This window comes from Salvelinus alpinus, chromosome 30 (genome assembly GCF_045679555.1).
Source record: "Salvelinus alpinus chromosome 30, SLU_Salpinus.1, whole genome shotgun sequence".
Lineage (NCBI taxonomy): Eukaryota > Metazoa > Chordata > Actinopteri > Salmoniformes > Salmonidae > Salvelinus > Salvelinus alpinus.
The window spans coordinates 11,656,265-11,676,435 of record NC_092115.1 but is presented as its reverse complement, the minus strand read 5'-3'; the positions used below and the strand labels follow the sequence as shown (position 1 = coordinate 11,676,435).

Genomic DNA, 20,171 nt, shown 5'->3' with positions numbered 1-20,171 from the left:
CACAATCCATGTCTCAATTGTCTCAAGGCTTAAAAGTCCCTCTTTAACCTGTCTCATCTACACTGATTGAAGTGGATTTAACAAGTGACATGGTCAGTCTGTCAGGGGTATCAAACTCATTCCATGGAAGGCCTAGTGTCTGCAGGTTTTTAGTTTTATCCTTTAAATTAAGACCTAGACAACCAGCTGAGGGGCGTTCCTTACCAACTAGTGGCCTAGTACAAAGGGAGAGAAAAACACAGATTCTGGGACATCAGTGGAAAGAGTTTGACACGTGGTCTATGTCATGGAAAGAACATGTTCTGTCCACTCAGTGTATAAAAGCCTAGGCTAAGTAGAGCCAGGTGGCAAGAGTCAACTGTGTGTTGCTGTCAGTAACCAGCCCCTGGATTATCTGTGTAAGATTATATTTTTTTTGGAAGAGGACCTATTTATGTAATTGACACACTAAGTTTGGGGTAGATGAGAAACAGGTCATTTGAAATGCATGATTTCATTCAACCACCAACAATTCATGCAAATAAGACAGGAAACTCAACTGCTTTCTATATTTTTATTGCAATAAGATAGATATACTTCCAGACATTCAATTAATGACATTATATTGAAATATTGCAAGAGACAGTCCTCAATGATATTGATCCAAATATGAACAACTAAGTGACTAATGACATTTTCAACAGATAAAACATGACATTTTTTTCTTCCAGAAATGTAATGGAATAAAGCAGTATAGATTAATACTACAATATACAACAGACTGGTACTGTGCAAGAAGACGACTCAAGAACAATGAGATTTTCATGAAATAGTTCATAATAATACAGCTACTGGAAACTTGGGTCGCGTTCGTGAATTCACTCTGGCTATCTAACGTTATTCCGATTTCAGAGCACTCTCGTCAGTGTGCCAGAGCGCAGAATAACTGACGAATTTCCGAACGCTCAACACCTGTTGAATATGGCCGGTGTCCGTAAACATCGGCAAAAAGTGTAATACAATTGTTGCCAGCAGCACAGTTAGTCACCAACACCCTGAATAACACGAAAACAGTTTAAATCAGCTCTGCTAGGGCGAGACATTCTCAGTGGGGTTTGTGTCTGGAAGTAGCAAACAAACTAGCCAATGTTAGCCAATTAGCTTGGGTGCTTGACTGCTGTTGTGAGGTCAGAACGCTCGGCTCAACCCTACTCCTCGGTCAGAGTGCTCTCAATGCGCCGAGAGCAAAATGCTATGAATTTACCAATGGACAATCTGACAACGCTCAATTTATGAATGCCCAGAGGGCACTCTGGAACTGCAGATTGAATTTACGAACGCACTCTTGCTCTCCAGAAGACATCAGAAAACAGAAAATCATTGAAAATGAACACAAAAAAATAAAGAGACCATCTACACAGGGTGCAGTTGTAAGTAGTACATTTCTATTGTACAAGAGCCACACGCAGTTGAATAAAGTTCAGGGAAACACGACAATGAAAAAACAAGCTGGAGATCTACCGCGGTCAACAAGCTCTGAGAACGGGAAAGCAAGACAGTGTACCATTTTCACACTACTGACCCATTCACCGAGCTGCACTTGCGCCCGCCTCGTTACGCATCCAGCATAGTTCCAGGAACCGGCCAGCACTACCGTTCGGGTCGACAATATTCTGTGAAAAGGGTATGAGTGTCTGGAAGATACTCCTCAGTCTAGACATTGAGTCCATCTGTGTAGAGTCTGGGATATCCGAATCATCAATGTACCTTTTTCCCTTGCTCTCACAAGCTCCGCTCTACCATTCCACAGTGGGGTGAACTTTCTTCCCAGAACATTGTGGAACAGCAATATAAAATATTATGCAATCCACTGCCAACGGGTTTCTCAACCACAAGTTAATCATTCACTATTCTTATGGCAAGAAACAAACATGTTTGTGGGACTTGCTGTAAGTAGCCACATAGCTAGTTTTTCTATATACATTCCTCTACACAAAATAAATGACAAAATCGATCAATATCAACTAGATCAAAAATAGGTAGTCCATCTGATCATATATCCACACATTAAATATTCTAAATTTCTGGTGAGAGTCCCCAATAATGAGAGTACAATACACTCTTGACAATATGCCTATTGGTGGTCAAAATGATAGTAAAAAAAAGTATAACTGAGCAAAATAAACATTTCACTGAAAATAAAAAGTTGATACCCCAAAAAATAGGATTCTGTTCCAAGTTGAACAAAGTGGGCTCATAATTTATCAATTAAAAATATATTTGATATACAATTCCTTATATAAATGACATCTTTATTATTTTTTTTTTTAAATATCGTCCTCACTAGCATCTAAAACAACTCTAGCCAAAAAGAATGCAACCTTACGAACAGACAGTATTGGACCACAGCCCCCATAATGCAACACTACAGAGAATTGGACCTCGACCACATTGGTTTCCAACGGAGTCCCCATGCATTCACATGGGTCTCCATCGTTGTCAGTTAGCATGACTAGAATACCAATGAAGGCAACACAACAAAAGCTATCATGAAAGTATGGGCATCCGAGTTGAACTGACAATACTATTACAAGCGACCGTAGAATGAGTATAGTAAGCTTAAGGACATATTGCCTGCTTTGCATGGCTTAGATAGAACTGAAGGGAGAAGGGGATTGATGTCTACACACAAATGTCTTAGCTCCTATACTGCGCTGCGTTTCTAAGGTGTAAAAGGTTTGGAATTTGACACAATCGTTACAAAAATGAATAAATGTACCAAAATCCCTTGCTGACACTTTTGACATGTCTTCCCGTATGAAAACAGCATGCATTGTAACAACAATTAACGTGTTTGGCACTTTAATTTTGATGTCCGATTCTAATTGGTGAATACAAAACTTTAAAAACAGGTTTTCCATTCCATCTTTGCTGTCTGCATGTGCGTGGCCACAACACATTTCTTCTAGAAAGCGGCACCTCACATGACCTGTTTTATTTTTGTTGTCCAACATGACTCTTATGAGCTCTGGTTTTATGTGTGTGTGTGTGTGTGTGTGCAGAACCGATCATTATCAACCAAACATTTCTCATTGAAAATAAGAAGTACCGCAAAGAACCACAAGGCTGTTTATTGTTAATGCTGTTCATCTGCCGCCGCCATTTTTTCTTATTTTGTTCTCTCGCCAGACATATTTCGCCAATACCCCCAATAAGTGAGGTCTTTCTTGGGGTGGGTTAAACTATGGATTTTGGTGCATCCACATTAGTTATAGTGGCGTAGCCAACGGTTGGTCAATCGTAGCGTCCGATGGCTGCCTAGGAGAGATCAGACTCAGAAAAAACAAGAGTTGAACTGTGTACAGAGGGCCAAATGCCACTGCTAGTACAGGACCTTGGCCCAGTTGGGTGACAATAGACCAAAGGACAAGGTTGTGTTCAGTAGGGAAATGGTGAAAATGTGTATATTTTGGTTCCTATTTCAATTTTGTTACCGTGTTTTGCAGCTACTGGACACAACACTGGGCTTAGCCTAACCATGATTGTACAAATCGCACGTTGTTCATAAGACAACAGTCTGGATTTGAGGGGTAGGTAGACAAGACGGCAGTATTTCCCCTAGTAAAAACAACGATTCCATAGCTCTTTAAATTCCCTCGTCTGTGGAAATTGACAAGAGACTTGGCCTCACAGCAAAAACGAGACATACAAGGGAAGCATTGTAGCAATAGTAAACACAGAGTGGATGAGTTAACTAGAATGATATGGGATAACAGTCGTAACGTAAGTACCGAAAAATAGGGAAAACATCGGGAGAACTAACGTGACAACTTCCTCAGACAAAAACATCTGTTAAGTTTAGTTTGCATTTCTCAGTTTAAATAAGCTGGGGATTTTAGAAGCACAATAAGGCTTCTCTTTTCCAATGTTATAGCCATTTGACACCGGTGTCGATACTCAGACGTGGCATCTGTATAGTTGGTGGAAGATCGGAGCAATGGATGGAGTGGTCTCCTCAGCGAGGTTGACAAGACCTGGAGGAGGTGGGAGGTTGTCCTTGGAGGAGCACGAGGGTGGAGGAGAAGGAGGTGGCAGTGATAAAAATGTTTATGTTTGAACAGGCAAGGGCTTTCTCTCACCGTCTCCTTCCTGCTCTCCTTCATCTCCCTCTCCTTCTTCCTCCTCCTCCTCCTCCTCCTCCGTGTGCTGCTCCAGCTCCTCGCGGGTGATCATCTCAAAGTCATTTCCATTGCTGTGCTGCGAGCCCTCGTCCTCACGCCGGTCGCTGTCTGTGTCAGAGCGCTCAGCGGTACTCACTAAGGTCCCCGTCCCCTTCGCCACCTCGCCTTCTTCCGTCCCCTGTGGCACTGTGCCCTCGCCCTCGTCTCCTTCACCTTCCTCCTCTTCCTCCTCACCGTCACCCTCCTTCTCATCGCTGGTCTTGCCCTCAGTCTTGTCCTGGCTCTTCTTGCTGGAGTCCCGCGGGCCCTTGTACTCGTGCGTGTAGAGCGGGCGGAAAGAGTCGATGAAGCCCACGTCAGCCGTGAGGTTAGGCAGGAACCAGAAGTGGTGGCGTCCGCCCGTCACCAGCCAGATGATCACGAACAGGATGCAGCGAGCTGAGGGGAGATAAACATTGTCAAATGGCATTGTAATGTCACAGCATAGGCCAGCAACTAACGTCAATGGTGCTGAGGGGAAGGAACGCAACCCTGTGACATCAGCTTCGGTGCCATGTCACCCAGTTTGACTCACGTCTCTAGGTAAACACACAAGTTACATTATTTTAAAAGGTAAAAGAACAAAACGGAATTTTAACTTGATTGGAATTCCCCGTTAAATGGTTACTGCAAGATTCTGGCATTTAATTGGCTCGCAAAACTACCACTTAAGTTATTGCATACTGCACACAGAGACATAAAAATGGTATCCACGAGTTCATCCGACTCTGTAAGTAGAACAAGGGCTTAATGTCAGAATCTGGCAGTATCCCTTTAAGGGTTGGATAAGGGTATTAGCAATATGGTATCACATGCACAGGGAATGTGGGGGGGGGACTATTCAGCTCTGTGGAGAACAGGCCGTAGCTCAGGTGGCTGAGTTCTCTGATGATCTTCTTGTCCTTCCTGCGACACCTGGTGTTATAGGTGTCCAGGAAGGCAGGAGGCATTGCTGTCAGCGGCAGTGGGTGCAGTGATGCAGCCCGACAGTATACTCTCGATGGTTCTCCTGTAGAACAGAGAGCCCTCAGAGACAGGCTACATTTCCTCAGCCTCCTGAGGTTGAAGAGTTGCTGTCGTGCCTTCTTCACCGCTGCGTCTGTGTGGTTTGACCATTTCAGCTCCTCGGAGATGTGTACCCCGAGGAACTTGATGTTTTTGACTGTCTCCACGGCGGTCCTGTTGACGGGGAAGGGGCATGCCCAGCCTGGTTCCTCCTGAAGTCCACAATCAGCTCCTTTGTTATGCTGACGTTGAGGGAGATTGTTTACCTGGCACCACGCCACCAGTGCCTACCTCTCTGTAGGCCGTCTCGTTGTTGGTAATCAGGCCTACTACTGTCGTGTTGTCAGCGAACTTGATGAAGGAGTTGTAACTGTGTGAGGCCACCCAGTCATGGGTATACAGGGAGTACAGGAAGCGACTGACCATTGTGAGGCCCCCCGTGTTGAAGATCAGTGTGGAGGAGGTAATGTAGGCTACGTTTGTCAGGAAGTTGAGGTGATGTGGTGTTTGACTAGCCTGTTGAAGCACTTCATGATGACAGAAGTGAGTGGTACGTACGTCCTCCGTGGAGACCATCAGCACGTAGCCCTCGTTGTCCTCGGGGGCTCTCCTCGGCGGCTCACCCTTATGCTCCAAACGTGAGAAAAAGGGGTTTAGCTCGTCCGGTGTTAGTGTCTGTGACGTGATTGGTTTGTCTGTGACGTGATAGAAGCCCCTGCCTCGTATCCGACCCGCTGAATTACTCCTCCATTTTGTCCCTATACTTGTGTCTCGCATTTTTAACGATCTGCGTGGGTCGTATTTGTGCTGTTTAACCATACAGTTATCCCAGGTCACTTTGCCCTGTTTATAAGCAGCATGTCTCTCCTTCAGTTTCCCCAACAAGGCTGCAATCAAGCCACGTTTTTGGATTCCGCTAAGTTTTGAAAGATACCATCGGTATCACATCATCTCTGTATTTATGTCGGCGTATTCAATGATGTTATCCCCAGACGCAAACATACTCCAGTCCGCGTGATCGAAACAATCTTGGAGCATGGATTCTGATTGGTCAGAACAGCGTTGTACAGACTTGACCACCGGAACATCCCTTTTGAGTCTTTGTTTGTAGGTGAGGAGGAGCAAAATGGAGTCGCAGTCCGAGGAGGACGAGAGAAATCAATTCTACCTATAGCATTAGGAGGACAAGTTGGTGCTGCCATATTGAGTTCCACTATTTTTAGTTGTACACAAGTGTCTAGAGGTTGGGTGTTTTCCTTCTTACCGACAGCCAACAGCAGTATACTGGCCACGAAACATCCTGCTGCCACGCTCAGGTAGTACACACCCACACGCATCTCAGCCGGCCACAGCGGGAAGAGAGTGGCCGCGATCACTGCAATTACTGGAAACAGAGACGCAGGCCTTAGTACAGTGGAAAATAAGCATTGTTATTCCCTTTACCAATTCATAGGGATGGGCATTTGAAATGTTGACTGTTCGAGTAACTGCATTTTTTTCAGTAGTAAAAAAAAATGTATTTTTAGAACACAAGGCCTGCACTGGAAAAGAAATGTGAGCATTTATCTGTACGCTAACAGCACGTAACAATGGCTGCCTTATCATAACCACTACAGATAACAAATCCTAATTGCCCCATATATACGCACACACACACACGTCAATAAAAAAAAACAAGTGCCATTTTTAGATTAATTTATTGAAACCGTAAAATCAACTAATTATATATAATCTCCAATGAAAATAATCTTCAAAAAAGGCCCTAACATCAACAGTGGCGCTTGCTTGTAAAAGCCTATGGCTGTGCAATGGCCTAGCCTTATTTTGTTAAGTTCCAGAGCCAAGAGGCTCTTATTTTATAGTAAAAATCATGATGTAACAGAATAAAATAAAACAGAACATGTTTCCAAATTGAAAAGAAGTTGCCAGTGCTAATTGATGCGCGTCTGGAATAGTTATTCTCAGAGTTCTCGCTTGAAACTGGGCTCAATTTGTCGAGGTGACGTTTTTTCTGGGTTACAAAACAGAACCTGTCTTTTCGATAGACGTTAGATTTAGTTTATTCTGCCATTCTTTTGAATTTAAAAAAATTGATTAACAATTCCACATTGAACAGTGCATGGTGATGAACTGCAGCCACTGCATCTGTTTGGTGAGTAGACCTAGGCTTAACTCACGTTTTTGCATTTTTTCACTGTCTATGTTTAAAAGTGTTATAGCCTAGGCTAACCTATTCTAAATGGCACAAGCAGTTCGCAAAGTAGCCTAAGTGGAAAAATGACTTGACGCAATTATTCCAAAACTGCTCGTTGTTGGAACCACCTATTTCCCTACTTCAGTCAACAAGTCCATTTTGAACGCGATAAAACTGTTGTCATTTGGCAAGGAATGTAGCTTGTGTATCCCATCAGTTAGATATGTTTTTAAAGGCATATATTTCTGTAGGCCAACGGAAGCCTGTGTGCTCATTTAGCCCACATGTGTAGAGGGAGTGATCAGGACGCAATTGCCTTAGTGAGACACGGAGGGGAAAGGGAATTTAGGGACTGAGTGATTCTTGGCTTGGTTTCTTATTTATTGTGCCTCGCAAATGCACATGTACAAATGGAACACTAGAATCAAAGCAGAGACAACGTTTCGACCTCTGGTTAGAGATCGAGTTTCGTCCATTCCGACTACTCATGACCATCCCTACCAATTCAGTTGCAATTATCAGTTATTTGTGAAAAACTGTTTAATCAGTTATCCAAATGGAATATTCTAGGTAATTAACACTACAATTCCACTCACCCAGAATCAGTCCCATGGCAAAGGTTTTAAAATGGACTGGGTCGTAGATCCAAACAAATACCTGGAAAGTGGAGTAAATATGACAATTTAAAATTTCACCTTAGAAATAGTTTTTAACTTATCAATCACAGCGATTCACCGTTTTTCACATATCACATGGTGAACGCCGTGCAAGTCACATTGAACCTTTTGCCATCATATCATCATCATGTCATGCTTGCATGGCAAACTGACGCCACAAAGAATGTCTCTCGTCATGGAGATTGAGGGTGCACTTAATGAAACACAAACAGTCATCTTGTGAAAGTAAACTCTTTTGCTCTGGAATTCTCTCAAATGTCACAGGGAAAAACAAACACCAATGTGCTGAATTCATGCCACAAAGATCAGAATCTTCACTGTCTTTCAAAGTGAACATTACAACGATGACCTCTGGCTACACGCCGACTGAAACATGCTCACTTTTCCAGAAAGTCCTGCTTTCATATTTTTACCCATCCTAATCTTTGGAGAGGCGGAGCCCTTTTCCCAGGATTCCCTGTGTTCCAACTCACCTCATTGCCATCCAAGAAGAGCTGATCCTCATGAGGCTCCAGTTTGAATTTCTTCTTCACGTCTTTTTTCTTCTTTGGCGTTCCGGGGCTATCGTCCTGAGCACAAAGAAACAGCATGGACATATTGCCTTTATAAAAAAATTCAAATACGATTGATCTAGATTCTATGACCAAACCGCTTCAGTGGTCTAGCCTGTTACAAACTATACAACATGTTCATAGCCTATATATTCAGTTCATTCAATTTACATACACTCTTCTCCTTCTTTACATCTGACACCTCTGCATCCTTGGAATCCTTCTTCTTCTCTTTCTCCTTCTTTACATCTGACGCCTCTGCATCCTTGGAATCCTTCTTCTCTTTCTCCTTCTTTACATCTGAAGCCTCTACATCCTTGGAATCCTTCTTCTTCTCTTTTTCTTTCTCCTTGTCTTTCTTGATGTCCTTCTCTGGCTTCTTCTTCATGACTTTCAGAGCGCGGTGGAAGAATTGCTTCTTCAGCAGCCTGGAGGAGGAGAGCAGAAACACCGGAACACGTAGTTAAGATCAACCATGGTCAAATATTGTTTCAGATGTTGTCTGGGAGCCCCTGAAACCATTGGGAGCCTGTATAAAGTCCTTGTAGAACCTTTCACATTACACACATTTTGCCCCAATATTCTTATGCCTCGAACTTCCTAAGGACATAGGGACAACATACAACCATGAAAGTTGTAGTGAACAATGTGTAGTGTGAAAGCAACTTCAGTTCTAGTGTAGTAGTTAGTCTAATGTGGGAGTGCTGGTAGTTGTCTAACTTGTTGCAGTAGTCCACCACAGAGTCTCTGGTGGTGAGCACGGCCTCCTCTCCCTTCTTGGCCTTTGCCCACTTGGAGTCCAGCAGACAGTCCACCGCCTTGGATGCTGACAACGGGAAAAAGACAACCATGTTCAAAATGACATCAAAGGTAGTAGAGAGATACGGTACGTTGAAACTCAATGACTATCATGCTATGAAAACATCCTGAAATCCTGGCCCCTGGGGATGTGTACAAAAGCTCCTCTCCAACAGACACAGCACGTCACAGATATTTAACCAACGACTGTGCAAACAGCATTTACTGACACTGTTGACAGAATAGGTCTGCTATGGGGATAAAGTCATTGGGCAAATGTAAACATTGGCAGGTCAACAGTACTACTTTGAGATATAGTGAGAGATTCTGGGTCAAAGGTTACCTATTCCAACCCTCAACTCAGCAGGACCGGAAGAAATAACAAATAAATGCCAATTGTCGTCTCACATCAAGGCCTACTACTAAGGCCCAGATTTATCCCGACTGTTCCTGACCAGGAAAAACTTCAGGCCTTAGTTAAAGATGCACTACGCAGAAATCGCAGAAACCATTTCCTGGTTGCTTAAATTCTAATAGTTCACCCAAGTTTATGTGACAAAACAAGCAAGTATAGTGTAGAAAATTACAGGAAGCATAGAAATAGCGCACATAGAACAGATCTACAGATTCTTAGACTTGCATTCAATGAGATCGGTCATTCTATAAACACACATTTCTATGTGAATTGGGTTGGGTCAGCCCAAAAATTATATATTGCAGCTTTAAAGTCTAAAATGGTGGTTTTCCTAGTCAAGTGGTCAAAAAAAGAACACTTCTTTAATACCCTAAAAGTGTTTCTCAAACCAGTCCCCACAATGATAGCCTATTTGAAGTAGGGATATTCCAACTAGAGGTCGACCGATTAATCGGAATGGCCGGCCGATTTCAAGTTTTCATAACAATCGGTAACCGGCATGTTTGAACACCGATCATGGCCGATTACATTGCACTCCACGAGGAGACTGCGTGGCAGGCTGACTACCTGTTATGCGAGTGCAGCAAGGAGCCACGGTAAGGTGCTTGCTAGCATTAAACGTATCTTATAAAAAACAATCTTAACATAATCACTAGTTAACTACACATGGTTGATGATATTACTAGTTTATCTAGCTTGTCCTGCGTTGCATATAATCAATGCGGTGCCTGTTAATTTGTCATTGAATCACAGCCTACTTCTCCAAACGGGTGATTTAACAAGCGCATTTGTGAAAAAAGCACTGTCATTGCACCAATGTGTACCTAACCATAAACATCAACGCCTTTCTTAAAATCAATACACAAGTATATATTTTTAAACCAGCATATTTATTTAATATTGCCTGCTAACATTAATTTATTTTAACTAGGGAAATTGTGACACTTCTCTGCGTTCTGTGCAACAGAGTCAGGGTATATGCAGCAGTTTGGGCCGCCTGGCTCGTTGCGAACTGTGTGAAGACTATTTCTTCCTAACAAAGACAGCCAACTTCGCCAAACGGGGGAGGATTTAACAAAAGCGCATTTGCGAAAAAAGCACAGTCGTTGCACGAATATACCTAACCATAAACATCAATGCCTTTTTTTAAATCAATACACAGAAGTACATTTTTTAAAGCCTGCATATTTAGTTAAAAGAAATTCATGTTAACAGGCAATATTAAACTAGGGAAATTGTGTCACTTCTCTTGAGTTCATTGCACGCAGAATCAGGGTATATGCAGCAGTTTGGGCCGCCTGGCTCGTTGCAAACTAATTTGCCCGAATTTTACGTAATTATGACATAACATTGACGGTTGTGCAATCTAACAGCAATATTTAGACTTAGGGTTGCCACCCATTAGATAAAATACGGAACGGTTCCGTATTTCACTGAAAGAATAAACATTTTGTTTTCAAAATTCTAGTTTCAGGATTAGACCATATTAATGACCTAAGGCTCGTATTTCTGTGTATTATATTATAATTAAGTCTATGATTTGATAGAGCAGTCTGACTGAGTGGTGGTAGGCAGCAGCAGGCTCGCAAGCATTCATTCAAACAGCACTTTACTGCAATAGCCAGCAGCTCTTCGCAATGCTTCAAGCATTGCGCTGTTTATGACTTCAAGCCTATCAACTCCCGAGATTCGGCTGGCAATAGTAAAGTACCTATTAGAACATCCAATAGTCAAAGGTATATGAAATACAAATGGTAGAGAAATAGTCCTATAATAACTACAACCTAAAACTTCTTACCTGGGAATATTGAAGACTCATGTTAAAAGGAACCACCAGCTTTCATATGTTCTCATGTTATGAGCAAGGAACTTACATGGCACATATTGCACTTTTACTTTCTCCTCCAACACTTTGTTTTTGCATTATTTAAACAAAATTGAACATGTTTCATTAATTATTTGAGACTAAATAGATTTTATTGATGTATTATATTAAGTTAAAATAATAGTGTTCATTGTTCATTCAGTATTGTTGTAATTGTCATCATTACAAATATATATATTAAAATAAAATAAAAATCGTCCGATTAATCGGCATCAGCTTTTTTTGGTCGTCCAATAATCGGTATCGGTGTTGAAAAATCATAATCGGTCGACCTCTAATTCCAACAGTACGACACCCGATTCAACTCGGCCTAGTACAGTCTTGATGATAGTTTACTAATTTAAGCACTTTATGTGCTAGTACTGAAAGATCAAATGCTGTGGGGACAGGCACCAACTGCTGCTGACTGGTTTGAGAATCACTGTCCTAAATGAGTGAACGAACGAGAGCGTATGAACGGAGCACTGACCGATGAAGTAGTCCACCCGGTGGCCCATCATGTTGGTGGACTTGGTGGGGCAGTTGAAGCGGAGGTACTTGGCCACCGCCTTCTCCTCCTTGGTGGGCTCACTCACCTCCTACACAGTGAGGAAAAGGGAAATCACAAGTCTGTGTGCTACTATGCCATGTTGAGTTGAATACCATCAATACTTACTCTTCTGCTGCGACACATTTGCTGCTCCTGCCCCCCCCCCCCTACTAACAGTTACAGACCACAGACCAGGGTTTCCCAAACTCAGTCCTCGGTGACCCCAAGGAGTGCACTTTAATTTTTTTGCCCTAGCACTACACAGCTGATTCGAATAATCATCAAGCTTTGATCATTGCTGTGTTAAGGCAAAATCCACCCCTTTGGGGTCCAGAGGACCATGTTTTGGAAACACTGCCATCGACAGTGGCAGTGTAGGGCCTACAGCATTGCTACAGACAGAGACTAGAACTCAGACCAGTTAAGCAGCAGATCAGACCGTCAGCCCAGGGCAGGGGTGGGCTTTAGGACATTCCGCGGTGAAGTCAAGTCAATCAGCCAATCATATTCACAACACATAATATATGTGAGAGAGCACCATGCTCTACCACCAACTGAGCTACAGAGAGCACCGTGCTCTACCACCAGCTGAGCTACAGAGAGCACTGTGCTCTACCACCAGCTGAGCTACAGAGAGCACCGTGCTCTACCACCAACTGAGCTACAGAGAGCACCGTGCTCTACCACCAACTGAGCTACACAGAGCACCGTGCTCTACCACCAACTGAGCTACAGAGAGCACCGTGCTCTACCACCAACTGAGCTACAGAGAGCACCGTGCTCTACCACCAACTGAGCTACAGAGAGCACCACGCTCTACCAACTGAGCTACAGAGAGCACCACGCTCTACCACCAGCCGAGCTACAAAGAGCACCGTGCTCTACCACCAGCTGAGCTACAAAGAGCACCGTGCTCTACCACCAGCTGAGCTACAGAGAGCACCGTGCTCTACCACCAGCTGAGCTACAGAGAGCACCGTGCTCTACCACCAGCTGAGCTACAGAGAGCACCGTGCTCTACCACCAGCTGAGCTACAGGACCACCATGCTCTACCACCAGCCGAGCTACAAAGAGCACCGTGCTCTACCACCAGCTGAGCTACAGAGAGCACCGTGCTCTACCACCAGCTGAGCTACAGAGAGCACCGTGCTCTACCACCAGCTGAGCTACAGAGAGCACCGTGCTCTACCACCAGCTGAGCTACAGAGAGCACCGTGCTCTACCACCAACTGAGCTACAGAGAGCACCGTGCTCTACCACCAACTGAGCTACAGAGAGCACCGTGCTCTACCACCAACTGAACTACAGAGAGCACCATGCTCTACCAACTGAACTACAGAGAGCACCATGCTCTACCAACTGAGCTACAGGAGCACCATGCTCTACCAACTGAGCTACAAAGGACAGGATTAGGGTGAAGTTGCAACTAGACTCTTATCTTGGGTCAGTTTAGGATTTTTCCCTACTAATGGTTAAGGTTAGAATTGGGGGAGGGAAGGCTGACATCCAGCATATGACCACGTGGTGTTGAATGACATTCATGAATTGAAGCATTTCATATGATTTCTAAAGAAGCATTTATAAAAACAAAATGGAATTATGTAACATTAGGCTATTTCACTGGGATTTCCAGAAATAGTCTTATTATGGTGATATATGGGACTGTAGTACTTGTTTGGACACTACAGACAACGAACACAAACTATCATTGGTCAATTCCCTTGCACCCCCCTCCATTTTGCTCAGTTTCATAATCTCCTGCTCCGTGCCTACTGACTGAACATGGCCCAACACTGAAGCCAGTACTGCCTGCTAACATGGAGGGGAATGAGAGAGCATCAGCACAATGAGATTCAGTCCTGCCTGCTGCCGCCTCTGGCCCAGCTGGCTGGCTTTGCAGCTATACAGCACATGATGAAGCAAGGAGGGCTTTGAAACAGGGTTTTGGTTCAGGTATGGGCATCATCAGTTACAAAATACAGACACACAAGGCCCTACTAAATGGAAAAAACTCCCCCGTCTTTACCTGAGCCTATCCTATGAATATGAGGAGGGACTTAGGCCACCCTCGCTTCCCCTATGAAAGACAGTTCTGTTCAGTAGGGCCCGCCATAGCAAAAGCATTTCGCAATAGGCAAACTAAAACCTGTGTTCTTGGAAATATCAGGCAGTAGCTTATCTCCTCATTTCACAACGTTGTCTTGATAGTCCCTACTCTTTCAGGCCCAGCTGTCCCCACACTCACTCTCGCTGCCTACGTCGTGGCCAAATAAAATTCAAGTCCAAATCTGGTTACAGTCTAATAGTTGATGAGGATAGCATAGCCACTGCCAGCTATCAAACCTGGGTAGTGTTTTGTTCAATGTTTATGCTCACCGAAAGTTCACTTCACTCATCATGGTAATAAAGCAAAATAGTAATCAGTTATTCAAAACATGTGTTTTTCCCTTACCATATCATGAGACAGAGCTAGAGAAAAAAAGAGAGAACAAACTGGATATAAAGGAATAGATATCATTTCAACTATTGCATAATAACATACCCTGTTCCTGCAGCCAGGAGAAGGACATATGGAATACTAAGCAATTTTACCACTGACAGCCAAGGTGTTGCCTATCTGCTGTTGTTAATGCATGTCAAGGTGATGCGAACCTGTTGCGTAATTTGACAATGACCAGAAGGCCTGAATTGTGTGTAATCGATTCACTTCCATTACACTACAGTAAGTTATGTTATTGTCATCAGGTTGTCGAGTTGTATTTAGAGTGTTGGCATGAGTTTGAGGGTGGGTATAATTTGTGGAATGTTCCAAAAGGAATCGGTTCCAAAAACTTGGTAAAGTACAAGGTCGTCAACAAACAACGCATACAATGTTGCATGATCAATTCACATAGCTAACTAGCTGCCAAATAGGCATCAACTCACCACGTAGCTTATTCTTAATGTTTGTCCACAGGCTACCATAGACATTTTTCGGAATAAACGTGGTGAGTGAAAACTTAATGATGTAGCCCACTCCCTAACCGGTATCTTATTCTGCCGCTATACAACTTTGTATGCGTTGTTTGTTGGCAAACTTGTTATTTACGAAGTTTTTGTAACAGATTCCTGTTGGAACGTTCCACAAATCATACCCACCCGGAGTTTGTCTCAAACAATTGAGAGGGACTTGCCCCAAAGAAAACTAGTCCAGCATTACTTGCAATACTATTGCAATTTGTACAATGACCAATGCACCTCGAAAGAAATCATGACGCAATCTAGCTACGTCTGGTTAAACTACGTCAACGTCGTTTTAATGAGACTATTCTCGTGTGGCCATCAAACATCAATTAATGAGGATGTGCTGGCGCATCAGTGGCATTTTACATTTACATTTAAATCCAGAGCGACTTACAAATTGGTGCATTCACCTTATGATATCCAGTGGAACAACCACTTTTGGCTTGTCAAAACAGTAACATTAGCTAGCTATTTCTATATTCCAAAACACGTCTTGGCTTCACATCTGGTTGCCCGCCATGCAACCGAAACTTGCTTTACGATCATTGTGATGTTAACGTTAGCTGGCTAATTTTGTTAGTAGCTGGTAGCAAAGCTAGTTGGCTACGGTTTTGCGCTAGTTTTCTCTGCCTGGTTTCTGAGATAGCCTGGCTAACTAGCACACTGTAAATACCTAATGTTACTGTAACGTTACCTACCTAAAATCTTCCTCCTCTTCACCAAAATGTTTTCTTAACTGGTAACGTTCACTAACTAGCTAGGTAATGTTCTGAAATAGCTAGGTATTGCTATTTGAAATATTCGTGTTACAGATAAATGTTATGCAAAATGACTTCCTGCAAAATTAAATATTTCAGTCAACGTTAGCTGCTGGCACAGCTTTTCGCCTATTATCAACAGCATCGAATCGCTAGCAACATTACCATACTAGAAAACTAGTCTGTTGCGGGAAATATTTCAATCTTGAAAATAAAATCTCCGTAATACATCCAAGCAAAAACTATCTTCTTCCAGTTAGCGTTACAATTATTTTACCTGGATCCGTTTCTTATGCCTCCTGCGCTCCGCCATGATTCTCCAACACAGCTCGTCTGACGTGTAATCACGTAGAACGTACGGGTAATATCGCGAGAGCAAAATGGCCCAAAATTGTACGTTCCAAACAGGTTCCTTCAATAACGTCCCTTGTTCTTCTTCTTCTTCGGTGGGGTTTATCGGCGGTTGGCATCCAACGTTATGGTGCATTACCGCCACCTACTGTACTGGAGTGTGGGCCAGAGACAGGGAGAAACTAAATCCTTCCTCCCAGGCCCGTTGCTCTTAAAAAAGATAACAAAATATTTGAGACTATATCCAATGACGTTCTACTCAATATACTCTTTAAACTAATTTCCTGTATCCCCTTCTCCCTGACCCAATAATTCATGGCCAGCTGCTGTCTCCTAATCTGCAATGGAATTTCCCCCATCTCCATCTGTAGTGCAGCCACTGGGGACGTCCAAAACGCCCCACTACATATTCTGAGTCCTTGATCCATCGGATCAATGCAACATACATGGTGCTGAATGAGGAACCCCCCCCCCCCCCCACTCCTTCCCCGTCAGACAGCGCATCACATTTAGCACCTTACTCTTTCCCACCACTCTCTCAATGTGTTCTGCCCAGGTCAGTCTATTGTCAAAGTACACCCCAAGGAACCTGAAGGCCCCACGCTCTCCAAGTTTCTCCCATATAACCTCAAGCATACCTCATCACCCACCTTCCTCCTGGTAATGAACACTGTCTGAGTTCTCTACAGAGAACCTGAATCCCCACATGAATGCCCACTGCTCTACCTTATCAATTGCTTCCTGTACCTTCCTGACTATATATGGCACATTTCTTCCAAATTTTCCATAAGTCCCCATCATCTGCAAATAACGACCTCCCAATATCTGGCTGTACCTGAGAGTAAACATCATTGATCATGATTGAGAACAACAGAGGACTAGTCACACTCCCCTGCGGTGGGCCATTATCCACCATGTAGCTGCCTGATAGTGACTTCCCCACCCTCACCTGGATAGACCTTCCAAACAGGAAATCCTTTATCCAGTTGTACGTTTGTTCTTCCTCCTACCCCCATAATGTCAAGATTGATTAACAAGCTCCGTTATCATACGCTCCATAATCTTACATACATGTGATGTTAAGGCTATTGGCCGATAGCTTGTTGGCCTCGTTGGGTCCTTCCCTGGCTTCCGGATTGGTTTCGCTACTGCTTCCTTCCAGCTGCCTGGTAGTTTCCACTCCTCCCACACTCTGTTGTACAACACCAATAACTTGTCCAGTGCTTCATTACTAAGATGGGCCAAAATAATATAGCACACCTCATCTTTCCCAGGTGAAGTTAACCCAGCCTTACCTATTGCCATCTTCACCTCTGCCATGGTAAATGGTGCATTCAACACATCCTTTACATCCTATCCAGCACTCCAAGATGCTCCTCTCTCATTACATATCTCCCCCTCTGCCCCTCCTCTGACCAATTTGCCAAGCTATGCACTTGGACAAACGCTTTGGACATCATCTCTACCTTCTCCTCATCTGTTACTGCCACATCCTCCCCACTCGTCAACACTGGATAATCCCACTCCCTTCTGACCCCACTCATCCTCTTAATCATCCCCTACACTTCTCTCACTGGTGTCGCCCTTCCAACAGAACCGACGCCAATATGACCTGTTTGCCTGACGTATAGTTCTCCTCACCAGAGCCTGGGCCTGCTTATACTGAATCAGATGTTGAAAGTTATGTGTCCTTTTCAGTACTCCAAATGCCCTGTTCCTACTCCTCACCATTTCCCCACACTCCTCCGTCCACCACGGGACTGCTTTCCTCCTCCTCCTCCTTCTCCCTGAACTCTTAGGTATCACCTCAGTAGCTGCCCACACTAACGCTGTTCTCACCCAGTTATTCATACTATCCACATCTCCTCTCATATCCACCCGAGACATCACCCGCTCACTTAACTCATGAAACTGATCCCACTTTGCCCTTTCAAACACCCACCTGCCTACTCCATCCACTGACACCTCCTCCTCCCTCTGGCCTACTGTGCATACTATGGGTTAATGATCACTCCCTACTGTCGACTCCTCCCATACCTCCCACTCACATATTCCTGCCATCGCACTAGATACCAGAGTGAGGTCCAAGGCAGACTCTTTCCCTGTGTCTACATCAATCCTGGTCCCTCGGCCATCATTCAGGCACACCAGATCTTTAACTTCTATCAGATTTTCCATCACTTGGCCATTTCCATCCATCCGTCCCCGTCCCCCCAGAGCGTGTTGTGGGCTTTAAAATCCCCACACCACATTACCTTACTTCTATCCTGGCCCTCCACTCTCTCCAAGTCGCCTCTTCACTGTTGACGTTGAGACTGGTGTTTTGCGGGTACTATTTAAGGAAGCTGCCAGTTGAGGACTTGTGAGGCGTCTGTTTCTCAAACTAGACACTCTAATGTACTTGTCCTCTTGCTCAGTTGTGCACTGGGGCCTCCCACTCCTCTTTCTATTCTGGTTAGAGACAGTTTGAGCTGTTCTGTGAAGGGAGTAGTACACAGTGCTGTACGAGATCTTCAGTTTCTTGGCAATTTCTCGCATGGAATAGCTTTCATTTCTCAGAACAAGAATAGACTGACGAGTTTCAGAAGAAAGTTCTTTGTTTCTGGCCATTTTGAGCCTGTAATCGAACCCACAAATGCTGATGCTCCAGATGCTCAACTAGTCTAAAGAAGGCCAGTTTTATTGCTTCATTAATCAGCACAACAGTTTTCAGCTGTGCTAACATAATTGCAAAAGGGTTTTCTAATGATCAATTAGCCTTTTAAAATGATAAACTTGGATTAGATAACACAACGTGCCATTGGAACACAGGAGTGATGGTTGCTAATAATGGGCCTCTGTACGCCTATGTAGATATTTCATTAAAGATCTGCCGTTTCCAGCTACAATAGTCATTTACAACATTAAAAATGTCTACAATGTATTTCTGATCAATTTGATGTTATTTTAAACGTACAAAAAAATTGCTTTTCTTTCAAAAACAGGGACATTTCTAAGTGACCCCAACCTTTTGAACAGTAGTGTATATCACTTGTTGGTTTATCCCTCTGTACTGGTACAGATCTGCTACTCACACCACTCCTCTCAGGATCCCTCCCCCTTGACTCATCTTCCTCTACTTTCTTCACTGCTTCAGCATATGACAACTTCTGCACTACTCTAACCCTGGAAACCTCAACCTGCCTCTCTCACACGGGACATTTCTGATCCCCAGCCCCATGAGCACCCCTACAATTACCACATACCACTACTTTCCCCAATGGTACACAGTCCTTTGTCTCATGCCCTTCTGCACACTTCTCACACCTAGGAACCTCCCTCCTACACACTGTTGCCACACGCCCATAAGCTTGACACCTGTAACAACGTAATGTATTCGGCACAAAAGCTCGTACAGGATAACTTATATATCCTAACATCAATTTGTCAGGCAAAAACTCAACATCAAAACTCAAAAGAACAGACAATGACTCTTCTGTTCCACCAATCACGCCACCCTGTCTAATCGACGAGCATCACAAACACCGGGAATCTTCCCTGTCAGTTGGTCAGCTTTCACATTTACCGCTACCAAAGTAATCACTCCTTTCAATGGAGCCTTTTTCTTGAGAGCAAAATCACATCTCGGTGCCCCTATTCATTTAACACGGAGCACTTGCTCCTTCTGACCAGCAGAAACACAAACAATTATCACAAGACCACTTCTGGTTACCCTCACTGATTCCACAGCACCCAACTCGGTTTTCACCCACACCTGAAACCACAAATGGATCAGCCAAAAGGCAAGGGCCTTAAATCCTACACT

General features: G+C 43.7%; 1 protein-coding gene across 4 annotated transcripts; it reads right to left on the bottom strand.

Moving 5' to 3' along the window:
• Nucleotides 1-539: 539 nt before the first annotated feature.
• Nucleotides 540-16,511, bottom strand: LOC139560084 (translocation protein SEC62-like). Of its 4 annotated transcripts, XM_071376585.1 has the most exons (9): nucleotides 16,293-16,511; nucleotides 12,194-12,302; nucleotides 9,347-9,452; nucleotides 8,915-9,054; nucleotides 8,802-8,869; nucleotides 8,549-8,644; nucleotides 7,995-8,055; nucleotides 6,469-6,588; nucleotides 540-4,598 (listed from the first exon to the last, which is right to left on the bottom strand). In XM_071376585.1, the coding sequence occupies exons 1-9, from the start codon at nucleotides 16,500-16,502 to the stop codon at nucleotides 4,087-4,089; spliced, it is 1,422 nt and encodes a 473-aa protein (XP_071232686.1). In that variant the 5' UTR covers nucleotides 16,503-16,511; the 3' UTR covers nucleotides 540-4,086. The 4 variants fall into 4 exon arrangements, with proteins under 4 accessions (XP_071232686.1, XP_071232685.1, XP_071232688.1 ...); XM_071376584.1 differs by having other exon boundaries at nucleotides 8,802-9,054; XM_071376587.1 differs by having other exon boundaries at nucleotides 8,802-9,054; nucleotides 15,956-16,312.
• Between the last annotated feature and the right edge of the window lie 3,660 nt (nucleotides 16,512-20,171).